This window comes from Nerophis ophidion, linkage group LG05, assembly GCF_033978795.1.
Source record: "Nerophis ophidion isolate RoL-2023_Sa linkage group LG05, RoL_Noph_v1.0, whole genome shotgun sequence".
Taxonomy (NCBI): domain Eukaryota; kingdom Metazoa; phylum Chordata; class Actinopteri; order Syngnathiformes; family Syngnathidae; genus Nerophis; species Nerophis ophidion.
The window spans coordinates 3,223,677-3,250,220 of NC_084615.1; the positions used below are offsets into that span (position 1 = coordinate 3,223,677).

Sequence of the window (26,544 nt, forward strand, 5' to 3'; positions counted from 1 at the left end):
CCATATTCAGTTGAATATGCTACAAAGACAACATATTTGATGTTCAAACTCATAAACTTTTTTTTACAAATAATAATTGACCTAGAATTTCATGGCTGCAACACATGCCAAAGTAGTTGGGAAAGGGCATGTTCACCACTGTGTTACATCACCTTTTCTTTTAACAACACTCAATAAACCTTTGGGAACTGAGGAAACTCATTGTTGAAGCTTTGAAAGTGGAATTCTTTCCCATTCTTGTTTTATGTAGAGCTTCAGTCCTTCAACAGTCCGGGGTCTCCGCTGTCCTATTTTACGTTTCATAATGCGCCACACATTTTCCATGGGAGACATGTCTGGACTGCAGGCGGGCCAGGAAAGTACCCGCACTCTTATTTTACGAAGCCACGCTGTTGTAACACGTGGCTTTGCATTGTCGTGATGAAATAAGCAGGGGCGTCCATGATAACATTGCTTGGATGACAACATATGTTGCTCCAAAACCTGTATGTACTTTTCAGCATTAATGGTGCCTTCACAGATGTGTAAGTTACCCATGTCTTGTTCACTAATACACCCCCATACCATCACACATGTGTAAGTTACCCATGTCTTGTTCACTAATACACCCCCATACCATCACACATGTGTAAGTTACCCATGTCTTGTTCACTAATACACCCCCATACCATCACACATGTGTAAGTTACCCATGTCTTGTTCACTAATACACCCCCATACCATCACACATGTGTAAGTTACCCATGCCTTGGGCACTAATACACCCCCATACCATCACACATGTGTAAGTTAGTCATGTCTTGTTCACTAATACACCCCCATACCATCACACATGTGTAAGTTACCCATGTCTTGTTCACTAATACACCCCCATACCATCACACATGTGTAAGTTACCCATGTCTTGTTCACTAATACACCCCCATACCATCACACATGTGTAAGTTACCCATGCCTTGGGCACTAATACACCCCCATACCATCACACATGCTGGCTTTTCAACTTCGCGCCTATAACAATCCAGATGGTTATTTTCCTCTTTGTTCCGGAGTACACCACGTCCTCTGTTTCCAAATATAATTTGAAATGTGGACTTGTCAGACCACAGAACACTTTTCCACTTTGCATCAGTCCATCTTAGATGAGCTCAGGCGCAGCCAAGGCGGCGGTGTTTCAGGATGTTGTTGATAAATGGGTTTGGCTTTGCATAGTAGAGTTTTAACTTGCACTTACAGATGTAGCGACCGTCTGCAGTTACTGACAGTGGTTCTATGAAGTGTTCCTGAGCCCATGTGGTGATATCCTTTACACACTGATGTCGGTTTTTGCTGCAGTACCGCCTGAAGGATCAAAGGTCCGTAATATCATCGCTTACGTGCAGTGATTTCTCCAGATTCTCCAAACCTTTTGATGATTTTACGGACCCTAGATGGTAAAATCCCTAAATTCCTTGCAATAGCTCGTTGAGAAATGTTGTTCTAAAACTGTTTGACAATTTGCTTACAAAGTGGTGACCCTCACCCCATCCTTGTTTGTGAAGGACTCAGCATTTTTTGGGAAGTTGTTTTTATAGCCAATCATGGCACTCACCTGTTCCTAATTAGCCTGCACACCTGTGGGATGTTCGTAATAAGTCTTTGATTAGGATTCCTCAACTTTATCAGTATTTATTGCCACCTTTCCCAACTTCTTTGTCACGTGTTGCTGGCATCAAATTCTAAAGTTAATGATTATTTGCAACAACAAAAAAAAGTTTATGAGTTTGAACATGAAATATGTTGTCTTTGTAGCATATTCAACTGAATATGGCTTGAAAAGGATTTGCAAATCATTGTATTCTGTTTATATTTACATCTAACACAATTTCCCAACTCATATGGAAACGGGGTTTGTAACACAACGCCGTCAAGCACAATTCATATAAAACTGGCGGGCCGCACTAACTTTAGACTTTCATATTAATGTGGGGGCCACAAAATAAGGTCTCACGTGCCGCGTGTCTGAGACCCCTGATTTAAAGTTAAAGTAACAATGATTGTCACACACACGCACACACACACACACACACACACACACACACACACACACACACACACACACACACACACACACACACACACACACACACACACACACACACTAGGTGTGGCAAAATTATTCTCTGCATTTGACCCATCCCCTTGATCACCTTCTGGGAGGTGAGGGGAGCAGTGAGCAGCAGCGGTGCCTCGCCCGGGAATCATTTATGGTGATTTAACCCCCAATTCCAAGCCTTGATGCTGAGTGCCAAGCAGGGAGGTAATGGCTCCCTTTTTTATAGTTTTTGGTATGACTCGGTCGGGGTTTGAACTCACAACCTACCCATCTCAGGGCAGACACTCTAACCACTAGACCACTGAGTAGGTGACCACACATTTAAAGCAGTGTGGGTGGCACTGGGATCAGGTGGGTAGAGTGTCTTGCCCAAGGACACAACGGCAGTGACTGGGATGACATAAGCGGGGATCGAACCTGGAACCCTCAAGTTGCTGACACAGCCACTCTACCAACCGAGCTATACCTAAGTAAATCTGTACAGCAAATATAGATAGTGAACATCAGCCAACTCTTTTTAATATACGTACGGAATTTTTTGGACTATAAGGCGCACTTACAAACCCTGTTTCCATATGAGTTGGGAAATTGTGTTAGATGTAAATATAAACAGAATACAATGATTTGCAAATCCTTTTCAAGCCATATTCAGTTGAATATGCTACAAACACAACATATTTCATGTTCAAACTTTTTGCAAATAATCATTAACTTTAGAATTTGATGCCAGCAACACGTGACAAAGAAGTTGGGAAAGGTGGCAATAAATACTGATAAAGTTGAGGAATGCTCATCAAACACTTATTTGGAACATCCCACAGGTGTGCAGGCTAATTGGGAACAGGTGGGTGCCATGATTGGCTATAAAAGCAGCTTCCATGAAATGCTAAGTGATTCACAAACAAGGATGGGGTGAGGGTCACCAATTTGTGAGCAAATTGTCGAACAGTTTTAGAACAACATTTCTCAACAAGCTATTGCAAGGAATTTATGGATTTGACCATCTACGGTCCGTAAGATCATCCAAAAGTTCAGAGAATCTGGAGAAATCACTGCACGTAAGTGATGATATTACGGACCTTTGATCCTTCAGGCGATACTGCATCAAAAAGCGACATCGGTGTGTAAAGGATATCACCACACGGGCTCAGGAACACTTCAGAAAACCACTGTCACTAAATACAGTTGGTCGCTACATCTGTAAGTGCAAGTTAAAACTACTATGCAAAGCCAAAGCCATTTATCAACAACACCCAGAAACGCCGCCGCTTCTCTCTGCCCGAGCTCATCTAAGATGGACTGATGCAAAGTGGAAAAGTGTTCTGTGGTCTGACGAGTCCACATTTCAAATTGTTTTTTGGAAATGGTGAACGTAATGTCCTCCAGAACAAAGAGGAAAAGAACCATCAGGACTGTTCTAGGTGCAAAGTTGAAAAGCCAGCATGTGTGAAGGTATGGGGGGGCATTAGAGCCCAAGGCATGGGTAACTTACACATCTGTGAAGGCACCATTAATGATGAAAGGTACATACAGCTTTTGGAAAAACATATGCTGCCATCTAAGCGCCGTCTTTTTCATGGACGCCCCTGCTTATTTCAGCAAGACAATGTCAAGCCACATTCAGCACATGTTACAACAGTGTGGCTTCGTAAAAAAAGAGTGCGGGTACTTTCCTGGCTTGTCTGCAGTCCAGACCTGTCTCCCATGGAAAATGTGTGGCACATTATGAATTGTAAAATAGGACAGCGGAGACCCCGGACTGTTGAACAACTTAAGCTCTACATAAAACAAGAATGGGAAAGAATTCCACCTGAAAAGCTTCAAAAATGTGTCTCCTCAGTTCCCAAAGATTTATTGAGTGTTGTTAAAAGAAAAGGTGATGTAACACAGTGGTGAACATGCCCTTTCCCAACTACTTTGGCACGTGTTGCAGCCATGAAATTCGAAGTTAATTATTGTTTGCAAAAAAAAAAAAAGTTTATGAGTTTGAACATCAAATATGTTGTCTTTGTAGCATATTCAACTGAATATGGCTTGAAAAGGATTTGCAAATCATTGTATTCTGTTTATATTTACATCTAACACCATTTCCCAACTCATATGGAAACAGGGTTTGTAAAATCCATTCATTTTTTTAAAATTGACAGTGCGTCTTATAACCTGGTGCGCCTAATGTACGGCATGATTCTGGTTGTGCTTGCCGACCTCGAAGCAATTTCATTTGGTGTGGCCAGTAGATGGCAGTCACACATAAGAGATAGGTGCAGACTGCAATATGACAGCAGTAAACAACACCAAAACTTGAAATGTTCCATTGAAAACATTACACACACAGGTTGTGAGTTCAAACCTCGGCCGAGTCATACCAAAGACTATAAAAATGGGAGCCATGACCTACCTGCTTGGCACTCGGCATCAAAGGTTGGAATTGGGGGTTAAATCACCAAAAATGATTCCCGGGCGCGGCACCACTGCTGCTCACTGCTCCCCTCACCCCCCAGGGGTGATCAAGGGGATGGGTCAAATGCAGAGGACACATTTCACCACACCTATGTGACAATCATTGATACTTTAACTTTAACGGTGCTCAAAATAGTAAAATGTTTTGGTACGACTTTGAAGGCACACCGCTTGATGGATTGTCGGCGCATTAAATATGCGAGCATTATTACGCTGGGTGTATGAGGACCGCACAATGGCACTGTGGAAGTCTCTAACGTGTGGGTTACCCTGGGACCGACAGAATCCTCGTGAGCCCAAGTCCAGGGTTCAACAAGTCTTTAATTTTTTTCTATTTATGTTCAGCAATGTTCGCGTCTGTCTCGCTCGCGGCCTCCTGCTCGCTCGTTTGTGTCTGCGCCTCTCTCTCCTCGTGGCCTCGGACGCTGCCGATAAAGGAGAAAGGTGATTAGACAACCAGTCCCAGCTGGGCAATCTACTCAATCTACTCATTGGTCGGCGTGGCGCAGTGGGAGAGTGGCCGTGCGCAACCCGAGGGTAACTGGTTCAATCCCCACCTAATACCAACCTCGTCACGTCCGTTGTGTCCTGAGCAAGACACTTCACCCTTGCTCCTGATGGGTGCTGGTTAGCGCCTTGCATGGCAGCTCCCTCCATCAGTGTGTGAGTGGGTGAATGTGGAAATATTGTCAAAGCGCTTTGAGTACCTTGAAGGTAGAACTATACAAGTACAACCCATTTATCATTTATTATTTATACGTCAGCTGGGCTTCCAAGCCTGGGCCATACACACTCCCTTCCCGCCGACCACGCCCCCCTCCACAGGCACCTACAAGCAGACATATTATCTGGCCTTTTGTTTTGCAAAAATTACGAAAACCAACTTTTCTAACTTTCTGCTCCCTGCGGATGAGTATTTGGGATCTGCATAAGGGACATTCATCCTCCGTTGTTGCCATTTCTAATAAATAGTGTAAAGTTCTTAGTAAAGTAGCTATCAAAGCTGTAAAAACTGCAGTGGGTTTACATGATTCACCCACGGAACTTTAGTTATTAAGAGAGTTCTGGTTGGACGGCTACTTGAAGATGATGTCTAAAACATCACCTATGCAAACTTTTGACCAAAGAACTACCATTACATGTAATGTAGAGCAGTGTTTTTCAACCTTTTTTGAGCCAAGGCACATTTTTTGCATTGAAAAAAATCTGGGGGCACACCACCAGCAGAAATCCTTAAAACACGAAACTCAGTTGACAGTAAAAAGTCGTCGCAATTGTTGGATATGACTTTAAAGCATAAGCAAGCATGTATTACTATAGCTCTTGTCTCAATGTAGGTGTACTGTCACCACCTGTCACGTCACACCCTGATTTATTTGGACTATTTTACTGTTTTCATGTGTGTAGTGTTTTACTTCTTGTCTTGCGCTCTTTTTTTGGTGGCTTTTTCTCTTTTTTTCGGTATTTTCCTGTAGCAGTTTCATGTCTTCCTTTGAGTGATATGTCCTGCATCTACTTTGTTTTAGCAATCAAGAATATTCCAGTTGTTGTTGTCCTTCTTTGTGGGGACATTGTTGATCGTCATGTCGTGCTCAGATGTACATTGTCTTTGCTCCACAGTAAGTCTTTGCTGTCGTCCAGCATTCTGTTTTTGTTGACTTTGTAGCCAGTTCAGTTTTAGTTTTGTTCTACATAGCCTTCTCTAAGCTTCTATGCCTTCTCTTAGGGGCACTCACAGTTTGTTTATTTTTGGTTTAAGCATTAGACAACTTTTTTACCTTGACTTTGCCTCCCGCTGTTTCCGACATCTGCAAAGCAATTAGCTACTGATATGGAAGAGTATTTTACACGGTTACTCTGCCGAGCTCAACAACAACACATCATTTGCAGACTATAATTACAGGTTTGCAAAATATATTTTTAATCCAAATATGTGACATTAGATCATCTCCCACGGCACACCAGAGGTGTGGCTCTTTGTTTTATTTTTGCAAAAATATATATGTCTATTTTTATATTGCTTTTTTTTATCTTTGGTATGAACATTATTATGTAAACTCAAAGTTATTATTTTTTTGGTTCTTTGATGTTGCTATTTTTGTATTACAGCATTTTATTATTTGATCATGTTGTACTGCATTGTAATCTTTTGTTTTTTGTGATGTTTTCTGCCTGGACCCCAGGAAGAATAGTCGCCACTGCGGTGTAGAGCAGTGGTTCTCAAATGGGGGTACGCGTACCCCTGGGGGTACTTGAAGGTATGCCAAGGGGTACGTGAGATTTTTTTAAAAAATATACTAAAAATAGCAACAATTCAAAAATCCTTTACAAATATATTTATTTAATAATACTTCAAGAAAATATGAATGTAAGTTCATAAAGTGTGAAAAGAAATGGAACAATGCAATATTCAGTGTTGACAGCTAGATTTTTGTGGACATGTTCCATAAATGTCCCACTGGGTGTGAGTTTTCCTTGCCCTTATGTGGACCTACCGAGGATGTCGTAGTGGTTTGTGCAGCCCTTTGAGACACTAGTGATTTAGGGCTATATAAGTAAACATTGATTGATTGATTGATTGAAATATTGATGTTAAAGATTTCTTTTTTTGTGAAGAAATGTTTATAAGTAAGTTGATGAATCCAGATGGATCTCTATTACAATCCCCAAAGAGGGCTCTTTAAGTTGATGATTACTTCTATGTGAAGAAAACTGCATATAGAATTGAATCACTTGTTTATTTTCAACAAGTTTTCACTTATTTTTACATCTTTTTTTTTCCAAATAGTTGAAGAAAGACCACTACGAACGAGCAATATTTTGCACTGTTATACAATTGAATAAATCAGAAACCGATGACATAGTGCTGTATTTTACTTCTTTATCTCTTTTTTTCAACCAAAAATGCTTTGCTGTGATTAGGGGGTACTTGAATTAAAAACATGTTCACAGGGGGTACATCACTGAAAAAAGGTTGAGAACCACTGGTGTGGACTAATGGGGATCCTTAATAAAGTAAACTAAAGTAAACTAAAGTAAACTAAAGTAAACCAGGCTGTATCTCACGGCACCACAGTGGTGGAAAAGCACTGATGTAGTCCACAAGATAGTGTTTTAAATTAAGAAAAAAAACACAAAATGACCCCTTCAATGCACCTTATAATCCAGTGCGCCTTTTGTATGAAAACAGACCTGAATAGACCCGCTCATCTGCAGCCCGCCTTATAATCCGGTGCGCCCTATAGTCCGTAAAATACAGTATGTGTCCTAATCCATGGCCCTTTTGGACTCTTTATGTGGCCAAATTAAATAAATATGAACGAGAGTAAAAATATATTGAAAAATCTATGAAAACACACACAAAAAATTCCAGCTCTAGTTTGGCGATGCGGAGGCGAGCCAAAGTACAAGTGAGAGTAGGCGTGAAAACAAGACACAAAACTTAGCTGGTGGTATATTAATGTCCATCTGGATATCATCATGATGGACTCTAGACTGGGTGACAGCAGCACAGACAAATTGTTGCAATTCACTAAAAAATATGATAATTATATATTTATACATTTATACAGTATATATATATATATATATATTTATATATATATATATATATATATTTTTTTTTTTTCCTTTTTAAAATTTTGAATAAACACCACACCTCCTATTATTAACCATATTTTCCAGACCATAGGGCGCACCAGATTATAAGGCGCACTGTCGATGAATGGTCTATTTTTTAGCTTTTTTCATATATAAGGCGCACTGGATTATGAGGCGCTTTAAAGGAGTCATATTATTATGATTTTTTTTCTACATTTAAAAGACTTCCTTGTGGTCTACATAACATGTAATGGTGGTTCTTAGGTCAGAATGTTGCACAGATGATGTTTTACACATCATCTTCAAGTCGCTTTCTGACAGTCGCTTTTGTGGGCGGTCTTATATACGTGCCTCACCTTGAACAGCGTATTTTCTCCCCGTCATCTTTGTCGTAGCGGTGTAGCGTGCAAGGACAGGAGTGGAAGAAGTGTCAAAAGATGGCGCTAAGTATTTTAATGACATTCAGACTTTACTTCAATCAATAACTAGTGCAACAACAACGCCCAAAATGCAACTGGAAATATCAAATGACGAAAGTTCCTTGGGTGAATAATGTAAACTCACTACACCGTCCTACTGGAACTCTAATAACTAAAGTTCCTTGGGTGAATAATTTAAACTCACAACACCGGTTTGTTTTAGTGCTTTAATGTCGAGTTTACTGACAGAAATAAGTAAGAACTTTGCACTACTTTATATTAGAAATGGCAACAGCGGAGGATGAATGTCCCATAGCAAGAAAATAGTGAAAAATAAGAAGTTTATCGACTACAGGGTCAGCGCAGACTACAAAGGACTTATGCAGATCCCAAATACACATCAGTAAGTACTAGAAGGTAAGAAAAGTTGCTTTATATAATAATATTGTGAAACAAAACGCCAGATAATGTGTCTTACCTTTTATACACACCATAACAATACTCCTATGTTGAAGCACAGTGCAACCATCAAGCGGTGTGGCTTCATAGCTTACCAAAGTTCTACTAAACATTTTGATACATTTTTGGTACGTGGTGTGTCATGTTCTATATTTTCAATTGAACATATACAATTTTTGTGTTGTTTACTTGAGTCATATTGCAGTCTACACGTATCACTTATGTGTAACTGCCATCGCATTGCAGTCTACACGTATCACTTATGTGTAACTGCCATCGCATTGCAGTCTACACGTATCTCTTATGTGTGACTGCCATCATATTGCAGTCTACACGTATCTCTTATGTGTGATTGCCATCATATTGCAGTCTACACGTATCTCTTATGTGTGACTGCCATCATATTGCAGTCTACACGTATCTCTTATGTGTGACTGCCATCATATTGCAGTCTACACGTATCTCTTATGTGTGATTGCCATCATATTGCAGTCTACACGTATCACTTATGTGTAACTGCCATCGCATTGCAGTCTACACGTATCTCTTATGTGTGACTGCCATCATATTGCAGTCTACACGTATCTCTTATGTGTGATTGCCATCATATTGCAGTCTACACGTATCTCTTATGTGTGACTGCCATCATATTGCAGTCTACACGTATCTCTTATGTGTGACTGCCATCATATTGCAGTCTACACGTATCTCTTATGTGTGATTGCCATCATATTGCAGTCTACACGTATCTCTTATGTGTGACTGCCATCATATTGCAGTCTACACGTATCTCTTATGTGTGACTGCCATCATATTGCAGTCTACACGTATCTCTTATGTGTAACTGCCATCGCATTGCAGTCTACACGTATCTCTTATGTGTGACTGCCATCATATTGCAGTCTACACGTATCTCTTATGTGTGACTGCCATCATATTGCAGTCTACACGTATCTCTTATGTGTGACTGCCATCATATTGCAGTCTACACGTATCTCTTATGTGTAACTGCCATCATATTGCAGTCTACTTGTATCTTTTATGTGTGACTGCCATCATATTGCAGTCTACACGTATCTCTTATGTGTGACTGCCATCCTATTGCAGTCTACACATATCTCTTATGTGTGACTGCCATCTACTGGTCACACTTATTGCACCATGTACCGAATAAAACTGCTTCGAGGTCGGTAAGCACAAGTAAAATGATTCTGTGCATCATTAGGCGTTACAAGGGTTATAAGGCGCACTGTCGAGTTTTGAGAAAATGAAAAGATTTTAGGTGTGCTTTATAGTCGGAAAAATACAGTACTTACAACTACTGCAGAGACAGTGAGACACATTTGATTTGAACTGAATTACTGCTCTCTTTCCAAATTTCATACAATTGGTAAGAATAGCGCCCTCTGCTGTATGTGGAGCATTCATTATCCCCTCATGCCCCTTATCTCCCCTACTGTTGCGTTGAAGCCTGGAAGCTTGTTTTGTCCTGTCTAATGTCTGGCTGTACTCGGAGGCCTCGGTCCCTTCATTAAAGTCCACCACGTGCGTCTCCTCCATGGCACGTGTCCTTCTAAATAGCATAAGAAAGCTGCCTTTTAATACGCCAACGCAACACTTTCTGTTTCCATTTAACCCTGAGGATGAGATAGCGTGTGTTTGAGAGGATTTAAGCTCCTTTACTTTAGGAAACATTAGGAAAGTGTAATCCGTAACAGACAGCGGGCACGGGGGCGGCCAGAGATGCCATGATACTGCCGTAACCCCGGCAGCCGCTGTGAGCCGCATCCCTGGGAGACACGGACACCATCACGGCCTCCGTCAGCACACCCGGACTCAGACGGCAGGGCTTCTAGAAGCAGCACATCCCACACCCTGGGAGACACGGACACCATCACGGCCTCCGTCAGCACACCCGGACTCAGACGGCAGGGCTTCTAGAAGCAGCACATCCCACACCCTGGGAGACATGGACACCATCACGGCCTCCGTCAGCACACCCGGACTCAGACGGCAGGGCTTCTAGAAGCAGCACATCCCACACCCTGGGAGACACGGACACCATCACGGCCTCCGTCAGCACACCCGGACTCAGACGGCAGGGCTTCTAGAAGCAGCACATCCCACACCCTGGGAGACACGGACACCATCACGGCCTCCGTCAGCACACCCGGACTCAGACGGCAGGGCTTCTAGAAGCAGCACATCCCACACCCTGGGAGACATGGACACCATCACGGCCTCCGTCAGCACACCCGGACTCAGACGGCAGGGCTTCTAGATGCAGCACATCCCACACCCTGGGAGACATGGACACCATCACGGCCTCCGTCAGCACACCCGGACTCAGACGGCAGGGCTTCTAGAAGCAGCACATCCCACACCCTGGGAGACATGGACACCATCACGGCCTCCGTCAGCACACCCGGACTCAGACGGCAGGGCTTCTAGAAGCAGCACATCCCACACCCTGGGAGACATGGACACCATCACGGCCTCCGTCAGCACACCCGGACTCAGACGGCAGGGCTTCTGGGACGGTGGAAAGGAACAGAAAAGCAAAAAGGCAGGAGACTAAGATAGCCCGGGTGAGTCATTCTGCTATTTCTCAATCCGAGGACGACGCGTACGTGCTGACGTCAGCAGGAAAAAATGCAGGGAAAAAAAAGACAAAGCTGCTGACATCGGCAGCGATGCCAAAGGAGTGGAAGAGAGTCTGCAGAAGCGGGAAGTGGAAGGAAGAAGCTGCTCGGTTTGATGAGAAGATCCTTTACTGGTGGCTCTGATGCAGTCAGGGATCAAAAACAAGGAAAAATATACAAAAATTAGGGTTGTTCTATCAATCAATCAAGGTTTACTTATATAGCCCTAAATCACCAGTGTCTCAAAGGGCTGCACAAACCACTACGACATCCTCGGCTCAGGACAAGGAAAACAGTCCATAGTGGATCTAACATAATAGTGAGAGTCCAGTCCATAGTGGATCTAACATAATAGTGAGAGTCCAGTCCATAGTGGATCTAACATAATAGTGTGAGAGTCCAGTCCATAGTGGATCTAACATAATAGTGTGAGAGTCCAGTCCATAGTGGATCTAACATAATAGTGTGAGAGTCCAGTCCATAGTGGATCTAACATAATAGTGTGAGAGTCCAGTCCATAGTGGATCTAACATAATAGTGTGAGAGTCCAGTCCATAGTGGATCTAACATAATAGTGTGAGAGTCCAGTCCATAGTGGATCTAACATAATAGTGAGAGTCCAATCCATAGTGGATCTAACATAATAGTGAGAGTCCAGTCCATAGTGGATCTAACATAATAGTGAGAGTCCAGTCCATAGTGGATCCAAAATAATGGTGTGAGAGTCCAGTCCATAGTGGATCTAACATAATAGTGAGAGTCCAGTCCATAGTGGATCTAACATAATAGTGAGAGTCCAGTCCATAGTGGATCTAACATAATAGTGAGAGTGCAGTCCATAGTGGATCTAACATAATAGTGAGAGTCCAGTCCATAGTGGATCTAACATAATAGTGAGAGTCCAGTCCATAGTGGATCTAACATAATAGTGAGAGTCCAGTCCATAGTGGATCTAACATAATAGTGAGAGTGCAGTCCATAGTGGATCTAACATAATAGTGAGAGTCCAGTCCATAGTGGATCTAACATAATAGTGAGAGTCCAGTCCATAGTGGATCTAACATAATAGTGAGAGTCCAGTCCATAGTGGATCTAACATAATAGTGAGAGTCCAGTCCATAGTGGATCTAACATAATAGTGAGAGTGCAGTCCATAGTGGATCTAACATAATAGTGAGAGTCCAGTCCATAGTGGATCTAACATAATAGTGAGAGTCCAGTCCATAGTGGATCTAACATAATAGTGAGAGTCCAGTCCATAGTGGATCTAACATAATAGTGAGAGTCCAGTCCATAGTGGATCTAACATAATAGTGAGAGTGCAGTCCATAGTGGATCTAACATAATAGTGAGAGTCCAGTCCATAGTGGATCTAACATAATAGTGAGAGTCCAGTCCATAGTGGATCTAACATAATAGTGTGAGAGTCCAGTCCATAGTGGATCTAACATAATAGTGAGAGTCCAGTCCATAGTGGATCTAACATAATAGTGAGAGTCCAGTCCATAGTGGATCTAACATAATAGTGTGAGAGTCCAGTCCATAGTGGATCTAACATAATAGTGTGAGAGTCCAGTCCATAGTGGATCTAACATAATAGTGAGAGTCCAGTCCATAGTGGATCTAACATAATAGTGAGAGTCCAGTCCATAGTGGATCTAACATAATAGTGAGAGTCCAGTCCATAGTTGTACTTGAACTAAGGAAAATGATCTGCCAAAAGAACAAGAACATTTGGCTTGACAAGACTTTTCAAAACAAGTAAAATTAGCTAACCTCAATGAAGCCCAAAATGCCTTAAAATAAGTTTATTCTCATTAATAACAAGAGTACATATTTTCTCTTGTTTCATTGACAAAACAGCAAAGTCCATTTGGCTGTCATTTGTTTTAAATTATGAGACACAATTGTGTCAAAGTCATGATTTTTTTTGTTCATGCTTGAAATAAGAAATGATTACTTTAGAAAAGTAGTTGTATACTTGTGTTGATGACACAGCTTTGCAACACTTGATATATTCTAGTTTCAAGCATCTTTTACTCAATATAAGTCATCACATCTCAACAACAAGCTGTAATATCTTACTGACATCATTTAGGACCAAAACACTTAAAACAAGTAAAACACTGTAACATAAAATCTGCTTCGTGAGAAGAATGATCTTATCAATCAATCAATCAATCAATGTTTACTTATATAGCCCTAAATCACTAGTGTCTCAAAGGGCTGCACAAACCACTACGACATCCTCGGTAGGCCCACATAAGGGCAAGGAAAACTCACACCCAGTGGGACATCGGTGACAATGATGACTATGAGAACCTTGGAGAGGAGGAAAGCAATGGATATCGAGCGGGTCTAACATGATACTGTGAAAGTTCAATCCATAATGGATCCAACACAGCCGCGAGAGTCCAGTCTAAAGCGGATCCAACACAGCAGCGAGAGTCCCGTCCACAGTGGAGCCAGCAGGAAACCATCCCAAGCGGAGGCGGATCAGCAGCGCAGAGATGTCCCCAAGCCGATACACAGGCATGCGGTCCATCCTGGGTCCCGACTCTGGACGAGCGGTCCATCCTGGGTCCCGACTCTGGACAGCAAGTACGTCATCCATGGCCACGGGATCGGACCGGACACCCTCCACAAGGGAGAGTGGGACATAGGAGAAAAAGAAAAGAAGCGGCAGATCAACTGGTCTAAAAAGGAGGTCTATTTAAAGGCTAGAGTATACAAATGAGTTTTAAGGTGAGACTTAAATGCTTCTACTGAGGTAGCATCTCGAGGGCATTCCAGAGTACTGGAGCCCGAAATGAAATCGCTCTATAGCCCGCAGACTTTTTTTGGGCTATGGGAATCACTATTAATCATTTATCATTATCATTATCAGACAGAAAATAAGCAAATATCACCCTTATTAAAGATATTTCATCTTACTTGGATTGCAGTTTTTGCCGTGTGGAGTCTTCACCCTCACAAAGTCAGACCAATGGCACCAAGCCAGAGTTGCACAACCACACAGGCTTTGTGTTTTCAGACAACAGCGAGGCAACTGTCGGTCGGAGAGGCTGCAAGACGGGGAAAAAAAACGACAATCTGATGATTTATTGTTCAACAAAACAATTTTGGAGTCACATGCTGTAATCTTGCAGGCGCAGCAACAGACTAACTCAGACTCTCTTCAGTATATATTCCAATATATCGTACTTCTCGGACTATAAGGCGCACTTGAAATCCTTTCCTTTTCTCAAAAAGTCGACAGTGCGCCTCATAGCCAGTTGCGCCTAATGTACAGCATCATTCCGGTTGTGCTTACCCACCTCGAAGCAGTTTGAGTTGGTACACAGTGTAATGATAAATGTGACCAGTAGATGGCAGTCAGAGATACATGTCGACTGCAATTCATCATCCCGATCCTCCTAGTTGGGGTGTATCCCTTTATGGAGGATGCCGGTGCGTGACTTTGTTTTACGAGGGGAGACTGGTGCACAGACAGTCACCACACCATCCTTGACAGAATGGGGTCAGGGTCCAGTGGCATGGAGTCCAAGACGACTGGGGGACCCTTTTCTGCCGTGGTCTTCATCCGCCATTGCAGCCATTGTGGTAGTTCTTAAATCTACCTTCTTCCGCCTGCTCCGCCGTTGAGGTCTTCACCGTACCCCTGGCTAGGGGGCAGTCAGGTACTAGGCCTTTGCCAAGGGCCACCTGGGGTAACAGTAGTAAAGGGCTTAACCTCCTAGTGCCCCAAGACCCCATAGAGGAGCCTCCACTGCCAGATGCACTTTAACGTCATGCCCAGGACACTGCGATATGACGCCAGGAAACAACACAGAAACTTTAACAGTTCCATTGAACATTACACACGGCGCTCAGACCCATGAAAGCCACCAAGAGAGCCGACTCCACCCTCGGCCGCCCACTATCTGGGCCAGTGTCCAGTCCGGGTGGATTAACGAGGAGACTGAGGTTTCTGATACCTGCTCATCTGGCGTTTTGTTTTGCAAAATTATCCAAAAAGGGACTTTTCTCACATTTTGGTACCTGCTGCTCTGTATTTGGGATCTGCATAAGTTCTGAAAATGTGCGCCAGTCCGCCATTGTAACAGTCGATAAGCTTCTTCTTTTTCTCTTTCTTCTTGTTATGGGACATTCATCCTCTGCTGTTGCCATTTCTAATATAAAGTAATGTGAAGTTCTTACTTATATATGTCAGTAAACTCGCCATGAAAGCGATAAAACATAACGGTGTGGTGAGTTTACATTATCCACTCAAGGAACTTTAGTTATTAGAGAGTTCCGGTCGGACGTTTTTTCACGGGACACATATCCGGGCGTTGTTGTTGCACTAGTGAGCCACGGATGACGAGATGCTGCTCCGTTCTTGATTGAAGTAAAGTCTGAATGTCATTAAAACAGTTAGCGCCATCTTTTGACACATCTTCCACTCCTGTCCTTGCACGCTACACCGCTACAACAAAGATGACAGGGAGAAGACGCTGTCAAAGGTGAGCCACGTAAATAAGACCGCCCACAAAAGCGTCTGTGAGAAAGCGACTTGAAGATGATGTGTAAAATGTCATCTGTGCAACATTTTGACCAAAGAACTACCATTACATGTTATGTAGACCACAATGAAGTCTTATACGTTTAGAAAAATAATAAAATATGACCCCTTTAATGCGCCTTATAATATGGTGCACCCTTTTTATGAAACACATTGGCAGTGCGCCTTATAATCCGGTGCGCCCTATGGTCTGGAAAATACGGTATTTGATTGGCCACTGGTTGCTAGGCAGAATTCACAGAGCTCAATCATAACTGTAAATAGTCCCCTAAATTATTCTGAGGGACATATTTTTCAGAAAAATGCCTTCACTATTATTCTTATTTTAACAATTTTAAATCATTAATAATAACATTGATAATAAAAATTTAAATAATAATGATAGTATCATCAAGCAATATGTTAATTCTGAAACAAAATAAAACTGTGAGTTGCAATAATGAATCAATTAAATCCATTAATTAGATTAGAAAAAAGCTCTGATTTGTATTTGTTGCTTTAATTGATTGTTTGAAAATTGTTTCTTCAATTAATTGTTTAATGAGTGAAACAAATAAAATAAAAAGTTCAATTAAAGGCGAAAAATAGATATCTTTTTAAAAACTTTTACTAATGCATACATGATAAAAGTGCAAATTTAATGTTGAGTTTTTTTTTTTAAGAATGAATGTTTTCTTTAGTTCAGCTATTTCCTTAAAATACACAATTGAGGCCATTGTTGTGTTTTTCTGCTTACTCGATCCATCAAAAAGTCATCAACGGATTACTCGATTACTAAAATAATTAACAGCTGCAGCCGCAGTCGTCAAATATTCTGCTATTGTAACGGATGCACTGCAAAAAAGAAAGTGAAATATCCTCTATGTGACAGAGCTTGCTGATCTTTTTAAGCACCTGCTGCAAAAAGTGCCATCAATATCAGTAGTTGCGTTGTTGGTTGAAAACAAAAACAAACATAAAACACAGCGCTGATTTATTACTGCTCTCCAAAACAGTGGTCATTTGTCATAGTCATATTTAAACATTTTAGAAATTAAAATACAAGATAGTATGTCAGTGTGTTGCACCTGTCCTGCTTCCGGCGCCTAGACCGTAGTCAAGGAGCGCAGGGGAGATACTTCTCCTGGGCCGAAGAGTCTCGGGGCAAAACTCTTCACTTTAGCCGGCAGCGGGGTCTTCACAATTCCAGACTCTCTGGAGATAATGACGAGTCCAGATGTTAGTTGCAAATTGTGGCTCTTTATTTTAGTTTCTGTCCACCGTCAAATCCCACGCACAAACACTAGCCACCCCCCTGCTCTCTGCGACCGCTCCCTCTCCTCGCTCGCCCACACACTCCCTGACGTCACTCACCTGCTGCCACACACACATACGCTACTCTCATAACAAGTGTTTTTCAACCTTTTTTCAACCTCGGCATATTTTTTGCGTTGGCACACCACCAGCAGAGATCACGAAAACACGAAAATCAGTTGACAGTAAAAATTGGTTGTGGCAATTGTTGGATACGACTTTAAAGCATAAGCAAGCACGCATCACTATAGCTCTTGTCTCTAAGTTGTACTTCTTCTCTTGCGCTCCTATTTTGGTGGCTTTGTCTCTTTTTTTGGTATTTTCTTGTAGCAGTTTCATTAGATTAGATTAGATTAGATGGTACTTTATTTATTCCGTCAGGAAAATTTAAATTCATGTCTTCCTTTGAGCGATATGTCCCGCATCTACTTTGTTTTAGCAATCAAGAATATTTCAGTTGTTTTCATCCTTCTTTGTGTGGACATTGTTGATGTTCATGTCATGTTGGGATGTCCATTGTGGACGCCGTCTTTGCTCCACAGTAAGTCTTTGCTGTCGTCCAGCATTCTGTTTTTGTTTACTTTGTAAGCCAGTTCAGTTTTAGTTTCGTTCTGCATATCCTTCCCTAAGCTTCAATGCCTTTTCTTACGGGCACTCACCTTTTGTTTATTTTTGGGTTTAAGCATTAGACATCTTTTTACCTGCCCCCTGTCTCTCACTGTTTTCCGATATCTACAAAGCAATTAGTTACCGACTGCACCTACTAATAAGGAAGAGTATAACGTGGTAAGTCCGCCGATCTACAGACAGTACAGAAACTCATCAACAACACATCATTTGTGGACTATAATTACTGGTTTGTAAAACATATTTTTAACCCAAATAGGTGAAACTAGATTAACCCCCCATGGCAGACCGGAATGTATGTCACGGCACACTAGTGGTTGAAAAACCCAGCTCTATTCCATACGTGGCCTTTCTGTGACTGACAGCTCTTGTTATGGGACACCTGCTGCTGTTGAGCAACTGACACCAGATCAGTGCACAATGCACACTCGTCTAATTTACATGGCCACTTGAAATGTGATCAGAGGGAAGTGAGCTGCTAATGATCAGTCTTAGTGGTATCAGTTGGTTATTGTCTGCTAGGTCATTGATGAGCGCATTTGTTGACTGGCCACCATGAGGTGACTATCAATAAGATACAGTCGTGCTCATAAATTTTCAAACCCTGGGAGAATTTGAAGAAAAATGGGCTGCATGGTCGAGTCAACAGAAAACAGCAATTTCTGCGCAAATGTCACAAAGTATCCCGCTAACATTTCGCCAAACAGCACAGAGACAAGCCTCAAAACGTCTGGAACAAAGTCATTTGGAGTGATGAGACCAAAATTTTTCTTTTTGGCCACTCGACCATGCAGCCCATTTTTCTTCAAGTGCCTCCTTATTGTGCATTTTGAAACAGCCACGCCACCATTTTTCAGAGAGTCCAGTATTTCAGCTGAAGTTTTTTTGTGGATTTTTCTTTGAATTTCGAACAATTTTCCTGGCAGTTGTGGCTGAAATCTTTGCTGGTCTACCTGAATCCCTCATTTTCAATTTTCTAATCAGCGTTTGACCACTGCTGATTGGAAATCTCAATTCCTTGGATATCTTTTTATACCCCTTTCCTGTTTTATGCAGTTCAATTACCCTTTTCTCGCAGATCCTTTGACGATTATTTTGCCTTCCCCATGACTCAGAATCCAGAAACATCTGTGCAGCACTGCATGAAAGATGCAATGGTCTGTCACAAGCCCAGAAACTCACTGACACAAGCCCAGAAACTCACTGACCTTTTTATACACACACATTAATTACAAACAAACAGGTCACAGGTGAGGATTGCAACCTTGATTCGCCATTCCAACCTGTTTGTGTCAACTTTTGTGCATGTTGTCAGAGCAAAGTCATTGGGGTAAGTAAACTTTTGATCAGGGTCATTTGGGTACTTTCTTTTGTCATTTTGATTTATACAGAGTAAACACAGGTATTTGCCAATAAATAGCATTAAGCATGAGTGGAAGAACGTTTTTGTGTTATCATTCATATTCTCTGAAGAATAGCCAAGAAATCATAAATTCTCCCAGGGTATGTAAACTTATGAGCACAACTGTACCTGTTGTCTACACTGTTATGTACATTCAGACTTAAGGCTGAAATATAATCTTGCTTCACATTGCTTGTGTGTCCCCCCCCCCCCCCCCCCCCCTGACGGCGTATTGTTTGATTTATAGATTGTGGCGCCATGCTAGTAATCCTCTTCCAAAACCTACCCAGTGGCCTCGTGGTTAGAGTGTCCGCCCTGAGATCAGTAAGTTGTGAGTTCAAACCCTGGCCGAGTCATACCAAAGACTATAAAAATATATGGGACCTATTACCTCCCTGCTTGGCACTCAGCATCAAGGGTTGGAATTGGGGCTTAAATCACCACAAATGATTCCCGGGCGCGGCACGGCTGCTGCCCACTGCTCCCCTCACCTCCCAGGGGGTGAACAAGGGGAAGGGTCAAATGCAGAGAATAATTTCGCCACACCTAGTGTGTGTGTGTGAGAATCATTGCTACTTTAGCTTTTAACTTTGAAACACAAAGGGGGCAGTGTCTCCAGAAAAAGCAACTGCAGTTGTTGTTGTTGACGAGATACTCTATTTCCTTCCTGTCAAGTGACGACATCTGTGTTTACGCAGGAACTAATCATTCACAATCATAAGATGGCTTTTAATGGACATTTTTACTTGTAAACCAGAGGAAAATAGGTAAAGACGGACCGTGCAACCTCTGAACGAGTCGCCGTTCGGGACTTGGGGAAAAAGACACCTTTACTGGTGGGACCGTGTTGTCTGTCTATGTTGTGTGCCCGTTGAACTGGTCCGGCCCTCTACAAACACCGGACTAAGATACCTGAGGGTAGGGACTGTCACGTGACTTCAAAGGACTTCATGATATTCGATGAACCTTCTACTATTATACAAAGTTTCTATAAGATTTGCTGAAAAACTTGATGCCGAACAATGTCTGATTGTGGGCAAACGCTTCGAGATATCTACTTTTCATAAAAACTGTGACGTCCTCAAGGTTTTTAGGAACGTTCCAGTGTTCTCGGATGTCTGATAAGTGGAGAAATGGGCGAATTACAGCCAGTAGTAAAATAAGAACATTTGTTATTTTGTGTTTTTTTTCACGCCGACATCTAACATTGGAGTCAATGAGAGATGTAGCTGACTTTCTTGGCTTTTAGGGCCAACAGAAGCCAAATGGGACACATGAGTTCCATAAAAGTGACATTTTCTGAGAGAGGACATGTGCCTCAACGTTGTCACCGAAACCCACGACAGCGGGATAAAACATAAAACATGTGGCCACGAGGACAGGTTGTTCACCAAAATAAAACAAAACTAATTTTCGGAGTTTCCACGCTCTAAATCAGAGTGGAAGCCAATAGAGGAAGGCCGATGACGCTTGCTTCCTTCCGATGGCCATCCAGCCAAAACCAAACATATGACATCAACATTTCTTTAGCCAGGGTTAAAGTACACAATTGTGTGAACAAAACGAGACATTAAGCCCCGAGCTACGTGAAAGTATGGCTGAGCTACAAGAGGAGGTCCTCTTGTCGTTTTGGCGTTTGTCCATTAAAATGAAGGTACCCATTAAATTGGCCCATTTTATAAATATATTTGTGAATAGCATTGCCATGGTAATATGAAATGTTCCCCATTTAGAGTACCCCCTATCTGTTGGTATAACATATGTGGGGGTTCGTTGGCCAATTCATCTCATATTATTTGCGGCAGAATAAGATAGAAGATTTATAAAGTTTTCATTGATTGATTGATTGATTGATTGATACTTTTATTAGTAGATTGCACAGTTCAGTACATATTCTGTACAATTGACCACTAAATGGTAACACCCCAATACGTTTTTCAACTTGTTTAAGTCGGGGTAAAGTATGGTTGAAGTATGAGCAATTGCATTGCTACAGGCACATAATTAAAACTGTTAAGTAACTGTTTTTTTTAAGGGTGTTTATCTTTCTAGTCATGTTCAGAGTTCACAAATGTTTGTAAATATATCGTCCTTGAAAGATTATTGACGGAGAAAGTGAGTGCAGAGAATATGTGTGGGAATTAAACCTGTTGGTAGCACCTACTCAGTGGCCTAGTGGTTAGAGTGTAAGCCCTGAGATGGGTAAGTTGTAAGTTCAAACCCCGGCCGAGTCATACCAAAGACTAAAAAACATGGGACCCATTACCTCCCTGCTTGGCTCTCAGCATCAAGGCTTGGAATTGGGGGTTAAATCACCCACAAATATCCCTGTGTGTGGCCACCACTGCTGCTCACTGCTCCCCTCATTTCCCATGGGGGGTGGAACAAGAGGATGGGTCGAAATTTCACCACACCTAGTGAGCGTGTGGCAATCATTGGTACTTTAACTTTAACTTTAGATTGACAATAAAAGTTGAAAAGAGTGCCGTACTTGACATTTTCTGGACGACAACAACAACAAACACATTCAGTAATTATTTTTTAGAGCGCATCGAGATATCAAGTACACAATATCAATTGCCGTGCGGGTGTGCAATCACTGTTTCATTTCATACAATAATTTGTGCATTTCAAACACAAAGTCTGCGCCTGTGTGCTTTGGCTAAAAAGTGACCAATCACAGCTCAGCGTTCTGTGTCGCAAAGCTAGGATTTTTGGTAGTTGTGAGTGCGGCGCGGGGGTATGGGGGAGAAACTTATTGGGGTGTTACCATTTAGTGGTCAATTGTACGGAATATGTACTGTACTGTGCAATCTACTAATACATGTTCCAATTAATCAGTCAAAGGCTGAACACACACTGAGCTTCTTTGGCGCCCTCTAGTGGCCCAAATAGCGTGTTTCTTCTCCTCTCATTTTCTTCTTCTTCAACCACAGTGTTCTGTTCATTTCATGTCAATAAATAAGTCCTCCAATTAGAGGTTGGAATGAAAACATATGCTGAAAAAAATATATATGTATGCATGTATGTATGTATATATATTTAAAAATACTTAGAATTTAACTTGTTCTTTGGAGACTATATAATTTACATTTTATGTTATATTTTATTTTTACTTAAAAAAAAAACATTTTGACCATGACAAACCTTTAACAGACAAACCCAAAACTGAATATCGCGCAACTTTATCCTACATGTTTTGTATATTTTATAGACTTAAAGGGTCTTTGTCAAGAGGGGGCAAACTTTCCGAAGGGATCCCACCTGCTTCCAGCTTTTAGCGAGCAAATACCTTATTTTTCGGACCATAGGGCGCACCTGATTATAAGGCGCACCGCCGATGAGAGGTTCTATTCACGTTTACTTTCATACAAAATGCTCACCGGATTATAAACCGCATTAAAGGGGTCAATCAAACAATCAATCAATCAAGTGTGTCACGAGTGTCTCAAAGGGCTGCAGAAGCCACAACAACATCCTTGGTTCAGATCCCACATCAGGGCAAGGAAAAACACAACCCAATGGGATGACATTGAAAAACCTTGGAGGGGACCACAGATGTGAGGACCCCCCCTGGATGACCGGTGTAATGGACTGTGAGTGGATCTACCATAATGTAGTAGTGGCTGAAATCTTTGCTGGTCTACCTGAATCCCTCATTTTCCACTTCCTAATCAGCGTTTGAACACTGCTGATTGGCATTCTCAATTCCTTGGATATCTTGTTATACCCCTCACTTGTTGTATGCAGTTCAATAACCCTTTTCTCGCAGATCCTTCGACGATTCTTTTGCCTTCCCCATGACTCAGAATCCAGAAACATCTGTACAGCACTGGCTGAAAGATGCAATGGTCTGTGAGGAGCCCAGAAACTCACTGAGCTTTTTATACACACACATTAATTCCAAACAAACATGACACAGATGAAGATTGGAACCTTCATTAGCCATTCCAACCTGTTTATGTCAACTTTTGTGCATGTTGTCAGATCAAAGACCCTGGAGTAAGTAAACTTTTGATCAGGGTCATTTGGGTACTTTCTTTTGTCATTTTGATTTAAAAAAGAGTAAACACAGCTTCACACAACCATGAAGCATGAGTGGAAGAAAGGTTTTCATGTTATCATTCATATTCTTTGAAAAATTAGCCAAGAAATCCTAAAATCTCCCAGGGTATGTCGACTTCTGAGCAGGACTGTATTACTGGCAACAATGTACTTTTATTATTCGACTTCTGAGCAGGACTGTATTACTGGCAACAATGTACTTTTATTATTCGACTTCTGAGCAGGACTGTATTACTGGCAACAATGTACTTTTATTATTCGACTTCTGAGCAGGACTGTATTACTGGCAACAATGTACTTTTATTATTCGACTTCTGAGCAGGACTGTATTACTGGCAACAATGTACTTGTATTATTCCTATCTATGGCCCAAAAACTAAAAAGATGAGAGTACCTGTTTTTTTTTTCCATTATTTTTAAGCGCTGCCTTACCCTTTCGCCTCTTCATTTCATCATCACCTCCTCTTTAATCTGCCATTAATCCCCTTCTGTTTTTGCTCTTACTTCTCCTCCTAAAAGTGGAGGATGAAGTGGTGCTGATGCAACATGTCTGACAGAGATTACGCTTCCTAATCAGTAAACAGAACAAAAAAAGATGTTCCACAAGCGTGAAGCTTTCCGCCGCGACTTTATGGAGAGAAATTCTCTTCTCTTGAGGCAATCGATGGATTTGGTGACATTTGGGGCAGTTAGAAAATGGGCGGAGTCACTGTTTGATTGGTTCGTCAGCATTAGCGCTGACCAGACAAACAACATGGAGGCACACTTTAGGAACATTCCATCCACTTCAGAGGAGCTACATGTTTGAACTGCGGCACTGAAGTAGCACAAAGAGGGGACAATCTGCATAAAAGGAGGAGGCGGGGAGGTTAGGTGATGGGCAACTGCACCAAATCATCCATGGAAGACAAAATGAGGAAGGTAAGAACGTGAGGTGACATCACTTCTTTGATGTGTACTACTTTTAATTGGCTTTTTAATAAGTAAGAACGTGAGGTGACATTACTTCTTTGATGTGTACTACTTTTAATTGGCTTTTTAATAAGTAAGAACGTGAGGTGACATCACTTCTTTGATGTGTACTACTTTTAATTGGCTTTTTAATAAGTAAGAACGTGAGGTGACATCACTTCTTTGATGTGTACTACTTTTACTTGGCTTTTTAATACATGCTGAGTTATATTTAAGACAAAATGAGGAAGGTAAGAACGTGAGGTGACATCACTTCTTTGATTTGTACTACTTTTAATTGGCTTTTTAATAAGTAAGAACGTGAGGTGACATCACTTCTTTGATTTGTACTACTTTTATTTGGCTTTTTAATACATGCTGAGTTATATTTAAGGGACATCTCTTTACCCTTTAATGGAAAGTCACTCACATGGAGATTGTATTTTGAAGGTAAATTTATTAATATTTGTATTTATATAATCTTGTCCAATATTTAGACTTGTTTCAATTAGTGTTAATAGTTTATTTTATATATTTAATTTATATAAATATATATGTATATTAAATATTAACATTTTTATTTAATTAATTTCACTTTTAATTTGTTTATCTATTCTTTTTTCAGAAGTAGTTGTATTTTTCTATTTCAGTTTATTTAATTAAAAAATAAATAGTTAATACATTCTAACATGCCTATTTTAATATCATATTTTTAATTCTTTGAACGTTATCATTTATTATTTTTATTTACATAATCTGGTGTTTTTATGACAGTAATATAAATAAACTGAGCACTTAATATTTAGACTTGTTTCGATTGTTTATTTTAAATATTTAATTTATATAAATATATATGCATAATAAATAATAACATTTTTATTTAATTAATTTCCATCTTAATTTATTTTTCAATTTTCTTTTCAGAAGTAGTTGTATTTTTCCGTTTCACTTTATTTCGTTTCAGCGATCCTGTTCTGTCTCCCTGTAATGTTTGTCTGATCTTGAATGGGATTGTGCTGAAAATCTTAATTTTCCTGAAGGAATAAATAAAGTACTATCTAATCTAATGTAATTTTTTCTTTTTTAAAAAGGTCAATGCATTCTAATATGCCCATTTTAATATAATATGTTTAATTTTATGAATGTTATAATTTGTTGTTATTCTTATTTACATAATCTTGTCTTTTTATGGCATAAATATAAGTAAACTGACCACCTAATATGTGGACTGGTTTCAATTAGTGTTAATAGTTTATTTTAAATATTTAATTTATATAAATATATATGTATCATAATTATGAATATAACCTAATTTATTTTCCTGCACTTTTTTCAGAAGTAGTTGTAATTTTTAGTTTTTATTTTTAGTATTTAAAAAAAAAAAAAAAAAAATACAATAAAATATTAGGGGTGTAACAGTACACAAAAATTTCGGTTCGGTACCTACCTCGGTTTAGAAGTCATGGTTTGGTTCATTTTCGGTACAGTAGGAAAACCACAAAATATAAATTTTTGGGTTATTTATTCACCAAATTTGTAAACAATGGCTTTATCCTTTTAACATTGGGAACACTATAATAATTCTGCCCACGTTAATCCACATTAAACTGCCTCAAGTTGCTGCTTGGATTAAATAAAATTACAAAACTTTTCTTCTACATATAAAAAGTGCAACATTAAACAGTTTATTACAGCATTTGGGAAGCCTGTTGTTGATTTTTATTATGTAAATGTTATATTTTTGTCAACATGTGATAGCAGGGACCCTACCATTCAAAACTAGGCTGCTACATTACTAATGATTCATGTACCTATAGCTGAAAAAAATAGTACAATAGCAATAGGAGAGACTATTCATCTCTGAACACCATGGAGTTCAATGGAATAACAGACAGACAGGGCTTTGTTGCCCCTAACACACACACACACACACACACACACACACACACACACACACACACACACAC

The 26,544-nt window shown here is 40.7% G+C and overlaps 1 protein-coding gene across 2 annotated transcripts in view; it reads left to right on the forward strand.

Annotated features, from left to right (window-relative positions):
• cabp2b (calcium binding protein 2b) overlaps window positions 1-26,544 on the forward strand; it is a 48,663-nt gene that overhangs the window by 4,456 nt on the left and 17,663 nt on the right. The window contains exon 1 of one of the 2 annotated variants that reach the window (XM_061899727.1): window positions 24,089-24,547. The exons of the other annotated variant lie outside the window; for it this stretch is intronic. Coding sequence (XP_061755711.1) covers window positions 24,503-24,547 — 45 coding nt within the window. The 5' untranslated portion in view covers window positions 24,089-24,502. Of the gene's footprint in view, window positions 1-24,088; window positions 24,548-26,544 lie in introns of those variants that run through there. 2 annotated transcript variants of the gene reach the window in all.